Source organism: Amblyomma mixtum, chromosome 3 (assembly GCF_055824585.1).
Source record: "Amblyomma mixtum isolate Tamu chromosome 3, ASM5582458v1, whole genome shotgun sequence".
Taxonomy (NCBI): Eukaryota; Metazoa; Arthropoda; class Arachnida; order Ixodida; family Ixodidae; genus Amblyomma; species Amblyomma mixtum.
Window position 1 is genome coordinate 304,491,180 of NC_143014.1, and position 16,005 is coordinate 304,507,184.

At 46.2% G+C, this 16,005-nt stretch overlaps 1 protein-coding gene across 1 annotated transcript in view; it reads left to right on the forward strand.

Moving 5' to 3' along the window:
• The window catches only part of LOC149355447 (uncharacterized), a 97,669-nt gene that overhangs the window by 58,091 nt on the left and 23,573 nt on the right, over window positions 1-16,005 (forward strand). Inside the window, exon 7 of the mRNA XM_089576116.1 lies at window positions 12,922-13,182. Coding sequence (XP_089432242.1) covers window positions 12,922-13,182 — 261 coding nt within the window. The remainder of the gene's footprint in view (window positions 1-12,921; window positions 13,183-16,005) is intronic.

The following is a 16,005-nucleotide window of genomic DNA, read 5'->3' on the forward strand; positions in this document are numbered from 1 at the left end:
GTAAGCATACGCACTTTGCGACCAACTGGGCTACCGGAACGATCTCAATGACACACAGTGCTGTGTATGGCACTGGTCACGTGACGCTATGTTAACCGTGTACACGATGACTGTCAACATCCGCAGGGAGCGCCCGGTGTAAGGGATTTCGCTGTAGAATTTATTCGGCATTGTGTAGACATAGTAGTGTTGACTGTGCTTTTCTGTTTTCATCCAGGCTACGAGCACGCCATATGCGCCATAATTTGTCGTAATCTCACTAGTATACAATGGAATGATGGAGACGAATACTATTTATTTGCAAGCCCTTTCGGCCCAGGCGGTGTCAACTGACACCACAACACAAATATTCCGCTCACACCTCAGTAACAGAAAAAAATGCTATTAATTTTTAATAAATAGTTCCTTAGGGATCCCTATTGCTATCGGCATCTCTGTTCATGCACTTCCATTGAGCTGTGCGGTCTAAGGAAGAAGTAGTAGCTGCATAGGAGGCATGGAGTGAAGAAGCCGAGGTGTAGCAAATTTGTGGATTTTTATCTAACCATTCGTTCTTCCGCACTCAGATTTTTATATGTTGTGTGAAACGCCTAACCAAGCTCACACCCCCGTAGTAAATATCATTGAATGCCTAGACGCTGCGTTTGAACACATTTCATACATGCGCGATTTTCACACCATCAGGGCTCAACGGTTGCCAGCGGTGGCCATTGAGTGATGCAAGGTGATCTTTGTAGAAGAGAATCTGCTAGTATTTTAGCAGATGCACCTATACTAATGACCTTTTTGGACTTCTGACATGAATGTTCATCGCAGAAAATGGACAAAATCTTAAAATTTGCTCCCTGATGAATTGGGAAATGCAAATTTTCGCTATCATACAAGGTGAATATTCGGATCGATCCTGGAAATGACCATGCGGATGTCGGCGAACAGCAACCGGACCAAAGGAATAGCAAATATAAATGCACGCCTGACCTTGTGCTTTTATTCCTTTTTTTTAGTGCTCTCCTCCTCGTGTTAGCATCGACTCTGAGCTGCAAGAAGCGACCGGGGTATTCACACTGCAACTCGCACACCGCCGCTCGTGCAGCACGTGGGGCGCACACTCGACGTTGGGATCAATGCAGCGTGTTTAGCGATGTTTTCTTGAGAAAGCGTATTTGGTGTGCTGATAAACAGGGAGAAAGCAGAAGCTTTCTCCCTGGCCGAGATATATCCCCAACTCTTAAGCAGCCTAAGGATGAGAGGGAATTTCTTGTCACCTGTACAGAACAGCATTCGCTCAAAACACAGACACGAAGAGATTATGTTCCACTTTATGAATTCTTCGATAGCAAACAGCTGGTTTGAAAACAAGCGCAAGCGAGATGCATTGTGCCGCGCGCAAGCTTACAACTTAGATTTGGCGACCTTCGCCGTGGGCGTTACGGAAGCGCTTCGTGAAGCTCGATTGAGGAGGGCGTTACAGATTCGAGGAAAGCCTTTATCTTGACCACAGTCGCCTTCCAGGAAGGCTACGCAAGTTTTGAACATGTGTGTTGTTGATATGACAAGAACGAGGAGGTATAATACAAAACACAAGGTAAACAGCAGCGAGCCGTGTCTTTTGTGGAAACTGCAAGATCCATCTATTCCTTACAAAGTAAAAAATAATACAACATTTTGGGCGAGTTGGTTACCTACATTCATTATTACAGCGCAAAGACGGCACAGAACAAGAAGGGGACACAACAGCGCTGACTGTCAACTAAGTTTTATTCGAGACCAGTACGGTTTTTATACCACCTGGCGATCAGAACAGGAAAAAAACATACAAGAATAGCTGTAGGCATCCGCAAGGGTACAAGAACGGCGGTTATCCGGCACGTGTCAGATTCCACATTCTAGATATTTCATCTCTTTCTGGGACAATGCCACTGATGGTGCGCTTATGCACTCGTCCTGCAGTCTTATAATCATAGCAGCTTCTATTATTTATCTTGTTAATGTGTCTCGGTGTTTCCCTATGACGCTGCATTGCCTGTACATCTGTTCACATTTATTGTCGCTGTCATCTTCTAGGCTGCAGTCCCTGCAATGTTTGGCTACGTGGCCTAAGGTAGCCACACGTGCGACATTGTCACTGTGCTCTTTTATTCACTGGTGAATTCACTGCCCATGTCCTGTGGGAAAAAATACATCGGGCAGACTGGCCGCTGTCTCAACAAAAGGCTAAAAGAGCACAGTGACAATGTCGCACGTGTGGCTACCACAGGCCACGTAGCCAAACATTGCAGGGACTGCAGCGCAGAAGATGACCGCGACGATAAATGTGAACCGATGTACAGGCAATCCAGCGTCATAGGGAAACACCGAGACACATGAACAAGAGAAATAATAGAAGCTGCTATGATTATAAGACTGCAGGACGAGTGCATAAGCGCACCATCAGTGACATTGTCCCAGAAAGAGATGAAATATCTAGAATGTGAAATCTGACACGTGCCGGATAACCGCCGTTCTTGTACCCTTGCGCATGCCTACAGCTATTCTTGTATGTTTTTTTTCCTGTTCTGATCGCCAGGTGGTATAAAAACCTTACTGGTCTCGAATAAAACTTAGTTGTCAGTCAGCGCTGTTGTGTCCCCTTCTTGTTCTGTGCGGTCTTTGCGCTGTAATAACGAAGGAAAGTAAAAAAGCTTCTTTATCGGTTTTCACACTGCAAAATAAGAATTTTTTTCGTTAATTTCTTTCTTGTCGGTTGCGGTTCCCAAAACATACCCTTTCGAATTTTACACCCATTGAGGCCTGATGGCGTATTTTGACACCATACCTGTAAATCAATTAATACTCGCACCACGAGCTTTAAATTTTACTGCATGGTTATGGGGCCTTAGGCGTTGTAAAAACACGGAGCAAAAAAATCTGCGACCGAAATAAAAAATCCAGGGCCGAAAGGGCTAGGGAAGACACAATAAAGCCATCGAACGATGCTCTCCACATCTTTCTGCACGCAGCTCACGTCTACAGGGATTGTTAGCGTAGCTAGCAGCAGATGAATTGTTTATAATGAGCTATTAAAAGAGGCGGGTCAGTATAAACCACACCACCAGCTTTTTTCTCGCTCCTTGCTGTATACTTTAAGGAACTTGCTGCAGCCTTTTACAGTTAGCCTCACCTCTAGGGATAAAATGTCAGTTTTTTTGCTGCCTCCATTGCATATGTGTCTGAGAAGCAAGCTTCGTTTGCCGCTATCCAGCAACTTGACTGTGCGCTGATGTAGAAAGTGAATAGAGAACGCGTACATTTGTTTGCTCTCAAAAAAGCGAAAAACCGTATCTTACAAAATTGTACATCTTATCGTTCAACAAGTTGGTGAGAAATATATCTATAGAGAACTTCGAAGAAAGAATTCTTATAAAGGACACTCGAGAAGATGAGAGCCTGTCGTGTTTCCTTTTCTTGATCAGAAATCTTGTTTAACTGCTTCGGTTGAAAATTTTTGCAGGAGGCTGTTAGAGTTTTCTGCCGTATCCGACCCCGTCTACCTTCAGAAGGCAAGCCAAAAGTGGAACCGGTCTCCACAAAAGACCATAGGACCGTACGTGTGGTGCGCCAGGACCAGAAGGTGAGATTTCCCTGATGGCCACACCTCTTTTTCGAGGTCATAGGTCCCTGCGGGCCCTTTGTTTCTGGAACCGCAACATCGATTGGTGCAAAACAACTGGGTCTGAAGGGTTGTTTCCATATGATTGAGTTGTGTTCCAAATGAATTCCCCGATATAATATCTCGTTTGCGCTCCCACGAAAAACCGGTGATGTTACGAATTTTGCCATTGTCCCTAAGCCGAATCAGACAAAATGACGAATCTGTTGACCAGCTAGAGAAACGTACAAATGCAAGTCTGAGGTAACAGTGGTGTCCGGCTACTGGCGCCACTAGACTTGCCATTGCTTCTGCTAATCGCTCCGCCGTAGTGACACTAAATATGCCTATGCTTAGTAGGACAGAAAGCCGGGCAAGTTGGTTACGTTTCTTTATGCAACAGCGCAGAAGACAAGGCACGACAAGGCACAATATAAACAGCGCTGCTGTCGCCTTTTCTACGTTTCGTGCCTTGCCTTCTGCGCTAGCTGTTGCATAATCAATAAGCCTGTATCAGGTGTTTCTGGGAAGCCCGCTTCTAATTTTAAAAAACAGGATTTTTGAGGTCAACAAGAGCTTTCTCCAGCATACTGATGTCAGTGCTGGTGGGCGTCAGAATAGGTTACCCCTTATGTAACGACCCCTGAAAAGCGGCCTTTAAGGAATAAAACTGAACTGATACGTGTCATTATTCTCTTCCGCTCCCGCGCTGGAGCAGCGAAGTGGCGAGGCGCGGAGGGCACTATAGTTCGGGCGGGGCAGAGGCTGTGACTCGATTAAATTGACCTACTCGTAGTCTTTGAAATTACACCAAAAATTGCCCAGATTTATTTAGCCACAGCGGCGAGGTTAATCGCCGTTTTTGGCAATTCTAAAAACTGAATTAGCTACTAACGGCCAGTTGCAAATCTGTAATTCTGATCAGGCTCCTGTCGGTAATAGTTAAAAAGTTAAGTAGCAGAATTTATTTCTTCATTTTAACAGATAACACAATTTGTCTGTTTTCTGACGCCCACCAGAACTGGCATTACTATGGCCGCAGAAAACTTCACTTTACCTGAAAAACCCTGTTTTAAAAAATTAATGGCCAGCTTCTCAGTTCCACTATTCGCGCCAACAGCACACGCCTTTGCTATCGTCTATAAACAGATGGTGCTCAGCGTAAATACCGTGCATAGTATGCTTGAAATCTGGTCTAGAACAAAAACTACTGATTAACCAAACAATGGTTAGCAAATTGGCTGTAGAGAGCCGCCGCAGTGGCTAATTGGTTATGGTGCTCGGCTGCTGACCTGAAAGGCTCGTGTTCGATCCCAGCCGTGGCGGTCGCATTTCGATTTAGGCCCCTGTACTGTGCGATATCAGCGCACGTTGAATAACACCAGGCGGTAGAAATTTCCGGAGCCCTTCACTACGGGCTCCCTCATAGCCTGAGTTGCTTTGGGACTTTAAACCCCCATAAATCATAGACGAAACCAAATTGGCTGTAGAGGTTCATGGAAAGACAAGAAAAAAGCTGCACAGCGGCATTTGGGTTGATTATTCTTTGAAGAACGGGAAAAACAGATGTGTATATTGCTCGAGGAGAGCCTAATTAAAAGAGATAAGAAGAGGTCCAGAGTCTTTAGGTACTTGTACAGCAGAAACGATGTCATGGGAGGAAGAAAAGAACTAGAAAGCTTACGAACTAGAAATCATACTACATTGGCAACAACAGAGGAAAGGAAATTATAATGGACGCTAAAAAGACAGTCCGTGGAACCGAGACGCTAAGTGGGAACAAAAAGCGGTAACAAGGAAAAATGACTCCGTGTGTACAATGTCGGAAAGTGCGAAAATCTGGAAGGAGACGCTCTATGACAATTCAACAGGCAGTGTCCTCATATTAGAGGTTTTCATAGAACCAGGATATATAGGAAGTGCGAACAAGGAGATGTGTCATGTGTAACATGGAATAGCAGTGCAGAAATAAATAAAAATATTCCGTTGGACTGTGAAGCTGTACATCCAGGTATCGAAGAGGACGCCGGCAGCTTTCCAGAAGCGCTGAATTTTAAGTACAGTAAAAGCAAAAATAACAAAATCAGCAGTAGAGACAAGCAAGAAACGACTTGTACTGGTGGTTTAGAAGCGGATTAGAACAATGGCAGGAATAGTCACAGAAATCAAAGCAATATAACTTACAAACTAAGAAATAGCTTAGAATGGGAAATATCCAGATTGGAATTCAAAGTAAAAAAGTTGAAAAAGTGTAATATTAGTAAATAAAACAGCGACTTTAATTTATTAGGCAAGGTGACACTCACTAACGCCCAAGTTCAACGGGAATGATAAAAAGGAACAGTCTATCTATCTCGCTGCTGTGAAGCGACATGTGCGTCACACCAGGGAGGGTTTTCGCGCATCGTTGCCGTCTTGCATGCGCAAGTACGTGGGTGTGCTTGGAAATGCACTATTTCGTAACACGTGCTTTCTACGAAAATAGCATGCACAATGGGACACTATTATGGTGTACGAGAACAACTGTTCGTTTTCTTCACAAACATGCACACTGATTGCAGTGGCTACATGCTGAGTAATTGATTTCAGTGGCGATATTGACGCCCACATTTGTCCTCTCATTCTGTTCCTGCCCGGTCCCATACAAAGCGTGTGAAAACGACTTTCGAGTACTGCTGATCTTCTATTTAAAATAAAAATAAAGACAAATACTCAGCTCAAAGACGCCGCGGCAAGTATAACTTTTCGGCAAAAGCTCTAAGGGTGTTCGTGCTGCTGGCATCCTCTTATTAGCGTCTCTCGAAAGATGTTGCTAACCGACGCGGTCGTTTTGCCAAGGCCACGCGCTTCCATCGGTGGATGACTCTGCGCACTGTACAAACCAGGCGGCTTAAACCGGGCAGGCTGGATAGACCCCGCACTGCCCGGGCATCCACCCTTTGGGTGCATAACTGAAGGCCATCCGAAAGAGAAAATTACTGACTGAAGAGGGCCAGCTATTCGAGCGCGCGTTCCAGCGTTGTGTTTGGACAAAATGCTGATCTCGACAAAATACCCAAAAGAAGCAGTGAGCTCCATTTTTCGAGCTCACCAAGCTGGAAACGTGAGAGAATTGACTCTTTCACTCGTCGTAAGCTATACCTGAAAAAGATGCCTTATTTCAGATTGCCTAGAATTTCAGTTTTCGTGCCTGCGTTTTATGATTTTTTTCCTTTCTCCTCCGAAACGTAGTGTGATTCTTAGAAAGAGGTGAAAAATCAGTTTCATCATTGTACACGTACTTTCTATCAGTGTGTGCCGCTGTGATTCATTACCATTTCTTTCTTGAAGTGGTGTTTGTGTTGACGCATTTCCATAAGCCAAGGTGTCAACGGGCTCTTTTTCTGATAAAAGAATTTTGAAGAGTCTTCCAGCCTTACTCTCCAGCCTTCCCTGTACGTATGTAGTGCGCGGAAGAGTACCATAACTAAGACACCTTTCAAGTTGAACGGAAATATGCTGTATTAAATCGTCCGACAGTTATTCATTGTTCGTATTGGAAAATAACGTATCGACTACAGACCAACAAGTTAGTATAACCGCATATGTTAAGAGATTGCGGTGTGCTTTAAATTATCCTGAAGGGATGGAAATCAATGCGAAGGTCCTACTTCAGTGTGCATCAAAGGCACAGCGTCGCTTTGAGGGGTGCAACCTTCCAACCATTAAACTACGATTCATTTGAAGCTCTGTCTCCTGTGTTTCGTTAAGAACCAAATTTCATGTCTTGTTAAAGTTATTCAAAACCTCCTGAGCTGAATGTCAAAGGCATGTTGCCCTGTAGCTTTGAAATACATCTGTTAGGGTTCCTGGTATATTATGTTTCTACGCAGAGGTTAAATCCGCTAGCTCACCTTTCGAGACTGCGGTGCATTCTGAATGGTTCGAGCGGCGGCATCACGCTTTTCTAGGAACAATATTTTTTAATATCTATTAACCCCAAGGAAGACTGCTTTCCGTTATCTTTATATTGCGTGTTTTCTTTGCAAACGTGCATAACTCACAGGATTTGACATTGCATTCCTTCGTTCCGACATCAATAACTCCCATTAACTACTCATGCATTATAACTGCTCTTGCGTTTTCTTTTTTATTTTCACTCTTGCTCTAACTGTAGGTCCCTCTGCAGCATTGAGCTATAGGTGGGACATCCTGTTTTATTTTCACTGAAGATATAAGAAGTGTATGGAATTGGGCTTGTTGAAATATCGTCATTTCAAAGTTTGCCCAAGCAGCGCAACCATTGAAAGGGCGTAAATATGCACTTTTCTGAAAAACAAAAAACAAAACGTACTCAACTAAACCCTTCCGTATCGCAACTTTTCACTTAAGCCATAGAACATCCGCACTTGGTGAAGAACCAATGCATCTTATCATTAGCCGATGCATTAAGCGATTCATTACCCCTTTATCTCTGTACGAGACCAGATAAAGAATTTAAAGTTTAAAGTGCAAACCGAAAAATGTGTTTTCCATTACCTTTAAGCCAGCACAGTCTCACACTATGGGGTCTCAGCAATGATTAAGTGCATTTTTGCCTCCTCTCACGGATAGCCTTTTGTTTCATACCTCCTGCCGGTCATTCTGGACTCGCGCCATAATTGCTTGTTTTTGTCACAACCACAGAGCATTGCATCCAGTGTTCCTTTGTAAGAAATCTTCAGTTTAAAATCAGCGCCAGTCCTGTGTTCTTCCTTTTCCCTCGTCGCAGCGCGGTTATTTGTCTTCAGAAGTATGTAACAAGTAGCTCAATTCTCCGTTTTTGCGGCATGAAGTAGGTCGAGAATGTCGGCATTAGCCCCAGATGCACAGCGTAGAGCAGTTGTGATAAGATCGTACGCATAAAAGTAAAGGTTAGGCCTTACATCTTTTCAATATTGAGATAGAGGCGAGATATGCCGAATTTTAAATGCGAAAGTATTTCTGCTATGTTGATGGAGTCGTATCACCAAAACATGTCCGCAGAGCGTGTCCGCAGCAGTTGGGACGTTCTCAGAAGAGGTAGCATCAAACGAGTGGCTCTAATCGAAAGAGGATCATGTCAGGATGCTGCGCAAAAAAATTATGCCGATAATGTGATTAGTTAATTAATTAGGGCCAAAAATGTCGAAAAGGTGTCGAAATAGCGCGGACGTCGATATAGGGAGTGGACGGGAAAACAGCCGTGGATGACAAAACAGTGAAAAAATAGGCGAAGGAGTGAAATTAAAGTTTGAATTGTTTTGAAGTGCATTTGATGAGTGATATATAATGGAAAGTTACATTGACGTAGAAAAATTAGTTAATTATCAGCAAAAGCCATTGGACGGTTGAATAGGCTGGATTGGGATACAGAGAGTGGATGGGAAAGCAACCACGGCACCAAATTTGAAAAACCAGAATGATTGATCCAGACAAAAGAAGGTATAATGAGAGTAAATAAATCAATATTTAATTAAAGCATAAGATAATTACATTAATTCAGTAGTTAAATTAATTAACAAACAAAAATAAAACGATAAAAGAGAGGAAAAGAGAGGCGACGAGTACCGAGGAGGCGTCAATCCTTTCGCATTCTCCCAGTGCGGGTCCCCGCAGTGATCTCTAGTTTTTTTTTTTATCACTGATAGGAATAGTTATTTCAGTGGCAGGGGTTGCTGCCTGTATCTTTCATTCCGGTTTCCGCCACCACAGCAGTGCACTTTGTTCGTTCTCGTGCGCAAAGTGTCCTGCATCCGCACGTTTGCACAGCGCGTTGCTCGCGCCACAGATGAGCAGGGAAAATAGGCCCGGCAGCGCATGTCAGTCCTGTGCCCGTGGGTAAGCCTGTGCATTTGTTCGTGTGAGCGCGAACGCTGGTTAGGAGTGGGTAGGAGAACTTATCGACGGGATTCTCTAAAAATTTTACACCGTTAGCTCTACTGGTCGCGTTTCTAGCCTCCAGATATGCTGATTGCACGAATAGAATCCAAGATGGCGGCCTCCATGTCAACTACGTTGTATCCCAGTGGTTGCCATGGTGACTTAGGTGGTTACGTAATAGAATAAAATAGTAACAGTAGAATGAAATTCACTGAAAAACACGAACACGTAGCTTACAAGCGTTGATATATGAGTCGGAGAAACAGAGGACACGGGCCGGGCAGAGTTTACGTGGTAAAGGAGGAAAAAGTCTCGAAATTAGAAATTACAACTATTTGCAGTCACTTCTTTTGGACGTCATTCATACAAATTGAAATGATAGGAAACGAAATTAAATCAATTACCGCGGGAGCTCCGCCCACTTCGCATATTTAATACTGTGCAGTCAGCGGTCCGTTAGGCTCACATATAAAAGTAGAGACTCAGGCCTGCGATTTCACAAGCAAAACAAAATGAGCTTCACAGACTCAAATTGACAACGCACACTGTAGGTGGGAAGCTGAGAGAGTCTCCTGAAGTGTGGCAAACGCATAGATTAATATGTTGTCACTAGTGTCAAGGTACCTTAGTTCAACGGGGAGGGTCGACCACCTGCGGAGGAAGCTTTGCTCACCAAGGGTAAAGAGTTGGCTATCTAGGTAGCCCCATAAAAGCACCGAGAGACGTGCTAGCATCGAGAGACGGGGTAGCCGCCAGTGCACGGCCGCGTTCCTATTCTGCCAAAACATCAGGCCCATGGAGCGCAACAAGAGTCGCTCGAACGCCCCGCGTGGTTTCCCTTCCCGCGACACAGGGATGGAAAAAGCGCGTGAAGTCTAACGGCGGAAGGTCCTAGTCACAACACATTCTTCATCGACATGTGTTTGCGACTCAACCTGACCACAGTTTATGCAGCGTGAGTCTCGAACCACACCCTAGGAGTGGAGCCTGTCTTTGGTGGGGAGTACGCCCCACTCGGCGCGCCACCGGAAATCACTCACCGCGTGAGGTAGGTTGCTGTAGTGGACATCCACCCACTTCGGGGGAGGCGCGCACGTCTGGCGAATGTCCAGCGGTAACTCGAAGAAACAAAGGGCCTCACAAAGCCTGGATGTAGTCATGTCGCGCCATGTCCCATCTGCAAACATCCCTTGCAACTCCGTATACATGTGTGCTGAGGCGGCGTAGAAGTCAAAAGGAGTTAGGGCCGTTGGTGCGTTGTTCCTGAGACCGCACGGTACCAGGACCCGCCGCGTACTTCCGAGCCAGTCTAGCATTAAAGGTTGCCCCACATAGTCTAACTCGACCACAAGTTGTGCTGTCCATTTGACTCACGGCACCCGGCAAAAAGTAACTTGACATGGCATACTCCAGCCTCCGCTCTTTCGGGCGAGACGAAGGTGGGTACGCGCGACGGGATCTCTTCGTCAGTGTCAAGGGAGACGCAGATACCGCGGCCACTTGCAGTTGTACGGTGCTTACAATCCGCTGCCACTTGGGCGGAGAAGCGCCGCTCGCCCAGAACGTAACGCCAAGAATGGTGACATGCTCGGTGAGGGCAAAGCCCCCCGGCAAGGACTCAACGGGGCGTCCCAAGCAGAGCGCCTGACGAGCCACGCGCTCTTCAAATTCACGGCCTGTACCAGAATGGTCACGAACATGACTGGCGGGCCCACTGGATCGACGGCTACACGTTGGTTTCCTAGGCTGACGGCCCTGGACGTAGCTAACTTGCTGGCGTGCGCCTGGGACCGCACACACACCAAATACTTGCAGCCACCGAGGTACTGCAGGTACAGCACGCCGTCGGCACCGGTGACTTCCTCGACGGCGTCAATGACGACATCGTGTTGACTAGGCGCGCCCTCAGGCGCTACGAGGTAGAAGCAATGCGCCTTGGGAGGTGTCGGAGGGGCTGGCGGGGCTCGGGTGCCCATCGCAGGCCGGTCCTGGGACGCGACGGTGGGCTGTGCGGGCCCAGGATGAGCTTGCAGAGGCACATAATCTCGCTCGTCGACTACAACAGCAGCAGCTGTACTCGGCGGTCGTCGGGCAGCGTGGTGCCCGCGCACCACAACTCGAATCCGAACTATGTCGATCTGGTATATATATTCCGCGCAGAGTGTTCGCATAGTCTTCGGGGTGGTGGCAAACGATTTCACGTTTTGTGCAGCATAAACTTACTAGTTAGGTTAGAGTCTAGCACCCAGAAAGAATTCTAACCGGCGACCTATGTTAGGTATGCTAACTCTCGATATTCGATTGCTGCCTCAGCGTAGGCTAATTTTTTGCGTCTTCTAGTATTTTCGGGTTGAGCGCAGCAGAATGTATGGTTTCTAGTTCCTTCTAATTTTGAAGGGCGTAAAACTTGACGGCGTTGGAAGAGCTCCGTCCTTTCTGCAGAAGGTTTTCCTAGTCAGCGTGTACGTCTCGCGCTCGCAGCTGTTCCGCTTACCTTGTACAACCAACCTTGCATTCTACAAGTCTTGCCGTCTTCTTTCACATGCATAGCATCAGTAGCTTCAACGACATGTCTTTGGGGTGATGATTTTAGTGGGTACAATTTTCAGCGCTACCAATTTTTCTTTTATGCTTCCAATCCGTAGACCAATACACTAGTTTATTTTCGCCATCGTTGTAGCCCCTCTGTGCCGTGGTGTCACGAACGCTGCTTTTTAGAGTTGACCTAATTTCGGCTTCTTTTCAGGTATGTCTGTCTTAATTCTCTCCAGCTCCGCCACAGTGGGATCGATTATACGTGCTGTGCGCGACCCCGATTAGTTTTATTATCTCCTCAAAGGAATAGTAAATTAGCCATAGCGCCAAAACTTGAGTCAGTATTGGTGCCCAATAAGTGCTGGTTAGAAAGCATAAGACGAAGGCAATCATGCCCAAGAGAAGTATTTTTTTTTTCAATAAAGGGATGGAAGAACAAATGCGAGTTTGGTTAACCCGTGAGCCACGTGATGCCAAATGTACTGAGTGCACGGGGGAAATGCCTCCTGTTTTAGTGTCGAAAGGTCGAAGCATCGCCGAATGAAAGTGAATGGCGCAGTCTAGTCAGCGGCGTTGTCGTCCTGTACGAAACGTCTCTGGCGGAGTTATGCCAATTTTTGAAGGTTGTGCTTGCATGCGACATAACACCAGGAGCACTTCACATGAGCGCAAAAGCTTATCTAGGGTGTTAGTTACAGTGCCGCGGAGACCACTGCGACCGCTGTCAAAACGAACAGGCGCCGGTAGATTCAGGTACCTAAAACGAACGCGGCCACGTGATGCGTCGGAGCGGTATGCGCGAGCAGCGTGTTCTCCTGCAGGTTGCAGACGTCGTTCGAGCAGCAGCGCCAGAACACTTCTTTCCACGTCTTGCGCAGGGACGCCGCAGACACAAGTTCAAGCTGGACAAGGTATTTTCTGAGTCAAGCCAGGAGGAAATTTACAACGAGATCCGGGAGCTCGTGCAGTATGCTCTTGATGGGCACCACGTCTCGATATTCGCGTATGGGCAGACTGGCGCAGGCAAGACGCACACTATGGAGGGCCCAGCTGCCTCGGAGAGCTTTGCCGAACGAGGTATAGTACCCCGGGCCCTGGAGCAAGTCTGGGATTCGGCCGAAAGACAGCCCCATATGTCGGTAAGCACGGTGTGTTAGCATGGAAACGTTTTTACTGCACATTTTTTATGATTGGACTACTTCGTGCACTGGGCCGTTTAAGGGTTCAGCTACAACGAGAAGGCGTGCGTCTAAGTTAGCACACAAAATGAACACAGCTGGCAGTCGACGACGGAGTACGGAGCTCTCACCACCTACTTATTCTAATCACGAAATGAGCAGAAATTCTGCGCTTGTCTGGCAGCTTCTCAGTGCTGTCGATCTGGGTGAACAGGATCTTGAAGGTTCGACCGTGTTTTAATTCAATTTTTAGTGCAATAACAAATTATGTGCCCGTCTTGTCGTGATGTCTGCAGTCGTGCGCCATATTTTAGCTAGTCAAAAAATCATTTAGCAAGCACTTGCTTGTTTGCTGATTCCATAAAATCTAAAAAAAAACGCCATGCGTCAGTAGCGTTTACTGGTGATAATTTTCCTTTAAATGGAAAGGGGAATAGGCATTCTCCCCCGCACTGTAATAACTTGAGTGGTTAATAATTTCGGTGCTAAAAAGCACTAGTCTGCGTATGAAATTATGAGGTCTGATCTGTTCTTTACAACATTAGGACTCTTAAATGTTTCTAATTGTAATCATTGTAAAGATAGTGGTTGAAAGGCAATCATCGGTAGCAGCGACCTTAGTCGACTCATTCTGAGAAGTAAACTGCGTCTTTTTTATCGCCATCATTTTATTTAGTGAAACCAATACATCAGAACGTACTCGCAGTACGTGCGCACATATGGTGCCAACGGGATGCGCACACGTGTACGTGTGGCTTGATGAGCATGAGACGTTGAGAATTCGGAAGAAGTTCAACAAGTGGTCTGCTCTGCTCTTTATGCTCAGGTGGTGATAGAAGTAAACAGTCTGTCATCAAAGCGCACTGACACGTGGCTCTATCGAATTAGGCTGGCCTCCCGTGCCTACGTGTGATCGTCTCTGTGGCACTTTATCGCGCCACGTAAAACACAAGTTTCCAACCTCTGAGCGCCAGCGTCTTATTGCGAAATCATTACTAGTCCCATTACGAGAAAAGCCGGCGGCATGTGTCTCGCAGATGGTGCAGAAAACCCCACCGATGGCCACAAAAATAGGGTGACGGCATCAAGCGTCGCAGCAAGCCGAGCACCGCCATTTCAGACAATCATATACATATTCGTTTGTGTATATATCCCCCCCCCCTCCTACCAGCTGACCTCAGTGTGGCGCCAGTTTTCCCGATTACATCCGTACCAAAACTGCGAGCAACCGTTTGTCGTAAAGCGTTCCATGTCGCATCAAACAATTTCTCGTTACATATAGCCTGCTTAAATGTGCTAGTCAGGTTGGAGGCCAGCTTGCGACAGGGATTCGAACCGACGTCATATGCACTTTCAACTGTACGACTCCTTGCCTCTTCCCTTCATTCGCGGCCGAGGTGTGAACCGAGATCTGAGACAGCTACTGCGTGTTTCCTTTCCTCAAAAACCAATTTTCGTATCCAATTGTGACGCAACCTTTCGTCGTATACTGTTGCGGGTAGTGTCATACGATTTCTTGGTGCTTATCGTATTGGCCAGGTTGGAGTCTAGCTCGCGACGTGTATTCGAACCGAGGGTCCCAGTGTTTCACTCGTATATTTGTGGATTCAGTGTTTGCAGAATCAGCGTTCGGGAGCACGTCTTCGTTTCATTTCTAAGTGTACAGCTCATGTAGAGGTCGAACGCTCACGACGATGACACACGAATGCTTTCGCCTTCACAGCACGTAAGCAGTATTAAGTGCCCTCTGAATTTTTTCCTTCTGGCGTGGCTAGTGCCAAAGAGTTGTGTCACCGCGTAGTCCCGGGGCAAGAAGTGAACGCTTGGCACCAACAGTGGCATAGTTTAACCGAACAAAAACGCATTCCAATCGTTTGTACGGCTCCAGCTGTACCGTGTTTTCCGTCGCAAGTCCAGGATCCTTAGTACGGTCGCTACCGACGGAGTTTAGCACATCGCTCTCCCATTGGCGTGTGTGGCTATCTTGTATCGAAAACCCGGTATATCTCAAGGTTACTGACTGATTCACATTCGTTGCCTTTGTCATGTCTTGGCTTTTTTTTTTTTATCGCGTGCACTGTGAGCCTCACTAGTGCTCTTCCCGGCGCGTCTTGAGAGAAGTCGCATTGCGCGTGTTTGGTTCTTAAGCCTTGTAGCTGCGAGGAAAAAAAAAACTCGCTTTGCGCGAACTAGTTCACACATGATGACTTGCTGGCTACAGAAATTTGCTAGATGCCTTGTAATTAGATATGCTGGCCACTTATTCCTTTTTTTGATACTAGAGTTAACACTGTTTGCTGGTCCAGGAGGGTCTCATTCTTGGCGAATCGGCTGAGAAGTTGTCGCCTTTGCTTCGTCTGATGTGCATTCTAGTTGTAGAGAGTGAAGGCTTTTCATCCGAGTGTATTCTGTTACAATACGTGCGTAATGAGCTGAGTGAGTACGCATCACCTTAGAGTACGCATTATCAGTAGAAAAAAATCGGAACATTTCCCATCACAATGAGATTGAATACATTTTCTCGAACAGGTGCCGAGTCACACATGCCATCTGTTGCGATTTTATGAGTACTTAGAAATCAAGGAAGTATGTCCCCAAAATATTCTTCAGGCAATAGCACATGAAAATGCAGCGAGTGGAAGCAAATTATTTTGAGCTGCAATCGCACTTTTCTCCTTCCGCCTCACTTCTCTGGAAACGAGGAAGGATGTGGCCGTTACCAATCCGAAACAGGTGCATGTGTTCCTTTTGTTCCTCACCACAACTGCCTCATACAGGTTTAAA